The 4,196-nt window shown below is 34.6% G+C and overlaps 1 protein-coding gene across 1 annotated transcript; it reads left to right on the forward strand.

Annotated features, from left to right (window-relative positions):
• Positions 1-1,574: 1,574 nt before the first annotated feature.
• On the forward strand, positions 1,575-4,196 carry LOC130805563 (nucleoid-associated protein At2g24020, chloroplastic-like). The gene is made up of 7 exons (XM_057670342.1): positions 1,575-1,654; positions 1,896-1,920; positions 2,028-2,110; positions 2,184-2,227; positions 3,681-3,751; positions 3,841-3,897; positions 4,005-4,196. The coding sequence occupies exons 1-7, from the start codon at positions 1,575-1,577 to the stop codon at positions 4,077-4,079; spliced, it is 435 nt and encodes a 144-aa protein (XP_057526325.1). The 3' UTR covers positions 4,080-4,196.

Here is a 4,196-nt window from a genome sequence, read left to right on the forward strand (position 1 = left end):
TGGGGACACACAACCAAAAGGGCACAATGAACTCCGTTCAAAGGCTATAATTCATGCTCTAAGCATAAAAAGTTGAACGTGAGAAAATTTATCAAATTTTTGAAGGAAGCCCTATATTAGATTACAAAAACCTTAGGGATGCCAACAAATGACTTGAGTGATACCATATATAATTGCTTTGAGAGGAGAAACAATCTCAACATGAGTCATACTAGCTAGGTAGCATTGAAAAGTTGTACGACTAAATTTATGTGGTTTTAAGGGCATCTAATTCAACAAATAACTTTTGATGAAGTTTCGGTGAAAATTGAGTCTGATTCTTATAAGACCCTAAACCCTCATCTCAAAGGCTATAATTTACGCTCTGAACACAAAAAAGTTGATTGTGAGAGAATTGAACCAAACCAATGACTTTGGGAAGCAAAGAGTCAAGTGATGTCATAAAATGGAGACAATCTCAACTCTGAGATGCGTTGCCCAGGAAGCAATAAAAAAGTGTAGAATTTATATGGTTGAAGGGGCTTCCACACACCCATGACAAAAGGCTAATTATCTTGTAAACATCCAAGACAAAGTTTAGTGCCTCCATGATCTTTTTTCCCATAAACGACGATCTTTATCTTCTGGACTCTTCCTGTTTAGGGCCGGGAAGGAGTTACTTGTCGTATTTGTAAGACATCTCCAGTCTTTGGTATTAGTTAAACTAAGAAAGTACATATATAATTATATATGTCGTTTATTGTGTGGTACCAATGAATAATGCGCTTTTAATAAACAAAATAGTTATCATTTAGTAGTATAATGCTTTCATTTTTGTGGATCCTGTAGTTAAACAAGATTGAACTTTGTGAATTTTTGTTCAACTGTTAGCTGATATTATGAAATTCAAATTGTTTTATGGTTCTGTGTATCTTATACAGTATTGCTTTGTTTGATATAATGATTTCCATTTATCTTAACAGGTAAGTTCAATCGGCATCCTGTTGGTCTTTCATGTTTGACAAGGACGTATAGTAAGCCTGGGAAGAGCTCAACATTAGTACGTGTAAATGGTTTATTTGGTTTTATCTTCATTATATTTCTGTACGTCATTTGGTAACTGTTTTAGGTTTGTAATTGACAATATTGACAATGGATTTTAGTGTTAATTGGAAAGGAAAGTTGCATGCTCATACCCTTGGGCCATGATAGTTAAACACCATCCCTAGGCATCTATTTTTGAAGCAAAAGAGAGATATTTGAGGGTGTTGGACAAGCATTAGTTTGGAACTTTGGATAATGAAATTGACTTTAGTTTTAAAATTATGCTAACAATTAATTGGTTTTACGAAATTCTTTTAATGGCTACCACACGTCTTGGATAAAAAAGAGACATAGTATTGTGCTTGCATATTGCAAGTCTTGTTTCTGTGTATGTAGTTCAATGTAACACAATTAGCTAATCTCTCTGCGAATCACGAATCGAAAACATTATGGTCTATTTTGGATTATTATTGGTCCAGTTTGAGTGAATCGTGAATTCAAAACGCTAAATTGATACGAATTATGTTACATTGATCTATTTTTATGCACATATGGATTATGGAAGGAGTTCTTTCGATGGCCTTGTAAGTAATTCATGCAACTTGTCGCTTATCAGTGCTTCTGTCCAAAGGTGCTCAAAATAGACCCGATCCAATATTTACGTAATCTTGTATAACCGAACCTAACTTTGAAACCAACTTGAGTACAAAACCCGATTTTGACCCGAACTGAAACAGTTGACCTCGAAACCGATCTGACGACCCCAATGAAACTCCTCTACTTCTGTCTGTAGCATGTTCCTATTCTAACATTAACAGTGGCCACAGTAAGATGTGGATGCATGATCTATGAAATATAGTATGCTTTGACAGAAATAGCAGTGCCACAATCATTCTTGTATGAACATTAGGACATATGATATCTGTTCAGTAAGATCTTTCTGTAGGGGACAGAAATGTTTGGATCACGCTCCCCGTTCTTAAAGTAAACTTGTTCTGATATAGGCTGGAATATTGGAAAATATGCGAAAATTATACGAGACAGTGAAAAAAGCTCAAATGGTAGTTCAAGTTGAAGCAGTAAAAGTGTGCTAATTTCTCATGACATTTGAGCTGAACTTCTATTGTTATGATTTTTTGACCTTAAGCTTTCTCTTGCAGAGCAGAGTTTGATGGTTATTGTGAAGGTGAGCTCATAAAGGTATGTTGTTCTTCATGTGTCGAGTAACTTCCTGTAAGCTATAACATAATGAATATACTTATTGACTATTAAGCTTATATCGTTCAAATGAAAACATAATGAATTGAACTTGATATCCAAGTTTTGAACTTCATTTCTCTTATGTTCGAATCCTTGATCGAAGATAGAAGCAAAATTCAAAACAAAAAAGGTGTGGAATGAGGATTTGAGTGAGGAGATTGATGGAAAATTAGGGTATTTCTTACTAAAGGTACAGATTTATTGTCTTTAAGATAATTGTTTGCAAAATCAGCAATAACATGTCATTGCCTCAAACCTTGAGGGGTAGCTCAGCTTTGAGGTTATATTTCAAAGGTCACGAGTTCGAGCCCCTTTAAGATCACTGGACGTTTTCTAAGTCTATAACTTCAGGGCCACTTGGAAAGTTGTGGTAAGCGTGAGATAGCTAGATACCCAGCTCATCGAAGAAAAAATGACATTGCCTCAAAGTCAAGTGGCTCCTCCCTAGGCTAATTTGGAAGTCAGATATACGTTACCTTACCCTTGTAGTAAGTTAATAGCAAAGAATTTGTTTCTAGTCGATCCTCAATAGCAAATATCATCTTCAAAAAGGATAAACGCAAATATTGAATGAAACATTTATTATAGTCCATTATAATCCGAACCCAAAGAACTATAAATCGTTGGCTTCATTGAGAAATCGAGAATGGAGTTGTTTGAGAAATTTGTTAGCTAAATCACAAAATTATCTTCACTTTGTACGAACTAATTTGAAGAAGCATCATTCTAGAAAATGATATCTATTCCAATCAAATTCGGTATAAGACATTCTTGTCAACACCTTAAGAAAGTGCAAAATCTACTTGGCTGTCAAATGTTTCCCACTTTCCTTGTAAAGGGGTGGAAACAACTTTTTGAAGGTTTGAAAGTTACTTTTCTTTTTGATCGAAGGGTAGCTAGTTTTCACTCCATATATTACCTTCCTTTTGCTCTCCTCCCTTCCATTCTACCCCTCGATTTCAAGCTCCTTTTTTCTTTTAACAAAGGAAATTGTTTTTATCTATTTTTCTCTGATAAATATATTACATAATACTTCCTCCGTTTCTAATTAATGACTACACTTTCCTTTAGTAGTGTTCCCATTTTATGACTACACTTTCTCTATAAGTAGGTTTTTTGCAAGAAGTTACCAAGATACCCTTACTAAGTTTTGAACTAGGACAAGGCTATACATCGAACTCTCAAGTGATCCAAAGTGAACAAGTATAGCATTGAAAATTTAGCCCTTCTTTAACTTTGTTGAAAAGTCAAAGTGTAGTCATTAATTAATTAGAAACGGAGAAAGTATATTTCTATGGACAATCTTAATCAAACAAACACATTTGAACACTGCAGAAGTTTTTTCCTAGACACTTCACAAGGCTACATTTTCATAGTTTAAACTTTCCTCTGGCAAGTCACTCTTTCTGGTAATCAACAACCTGTTCGAACTGAAATTACAGAAGCAGCTATGGAACTAGGAGCTGAAGTGAGCTTTTGAAAATTCTATCTTGATTGGAACTCATCTCTTTTTAGTACTTTTTTCCTTTCTGAACAAATCTATTGCTATATATGTAGAAAGTTTCCCTTTTAGTTACTGAGGCGTACAAAGATGCACATCAGAAAAGTGTGCAGGTGAGACTCATTGCTTCTAGATTTCTGAAACAAGTATTTTGTATAGAAAAAGAAAAATGGGTCAATTCTCTAAGATTATTGAATTTTTTTTTAAAATTTTTTACCAGGCAATGAAGGAGAGAATGAACAATCTTGCTTCTAGTTTAGGGATGCCACCAGGCTTGAGTGAGGGCCTGAAGTGAAGCTTCTAAATTGATCTGAAATATGACTCGATGTCTTGAATTGTGTAATGTTCTTTTGTATTGATAAGCAATGAGTAGTTCCAATTCTTTTGAATTGCTGGCTAATCAGAGAATCGA

This window comes from Amaranthus tricolor, chromosome 2 (genome assembly GCF_026212465.1).
Source record: "Amaranthus tricolor cultivar Red isolate AtriRed21 chromosome 2, ASM2621246v1, whole genome shotgun sequence".
Classification (NCBI taxonomy): Eukaryota; Viridiplantae; Streptophyta; class Magnoliopsida; order Caryophyllales; family Amaranthaceae; genus Amaranthus; species Amaranthus tricolor.

Excerpts from the sequence above, each read along its gene's own strand:
- LOC130805563 (XM_057670342.1), top strand. The coding sequence starts at position 1,575 with ATGGATTATGGAAGGAGTTCTTTCGATGGCCTTGTAAGTAATTCATGC. Across the intron at positions 1,655-1,895 it reads ATCAGTGCTTCTGTCCAAAG|AAATAGCAGTGCCACAATCA; the intron begins GTGCTCAAAATA and ends ATGCTTTGACAG. Across the intron at positions 3,752-3,840 it reads CTATGGAACTAGGAGCTGAA|AAAGTTTCCCTTTTAGTTAC; the intron begins GTGAGCTTTTGA and ends CTATATATGTAG.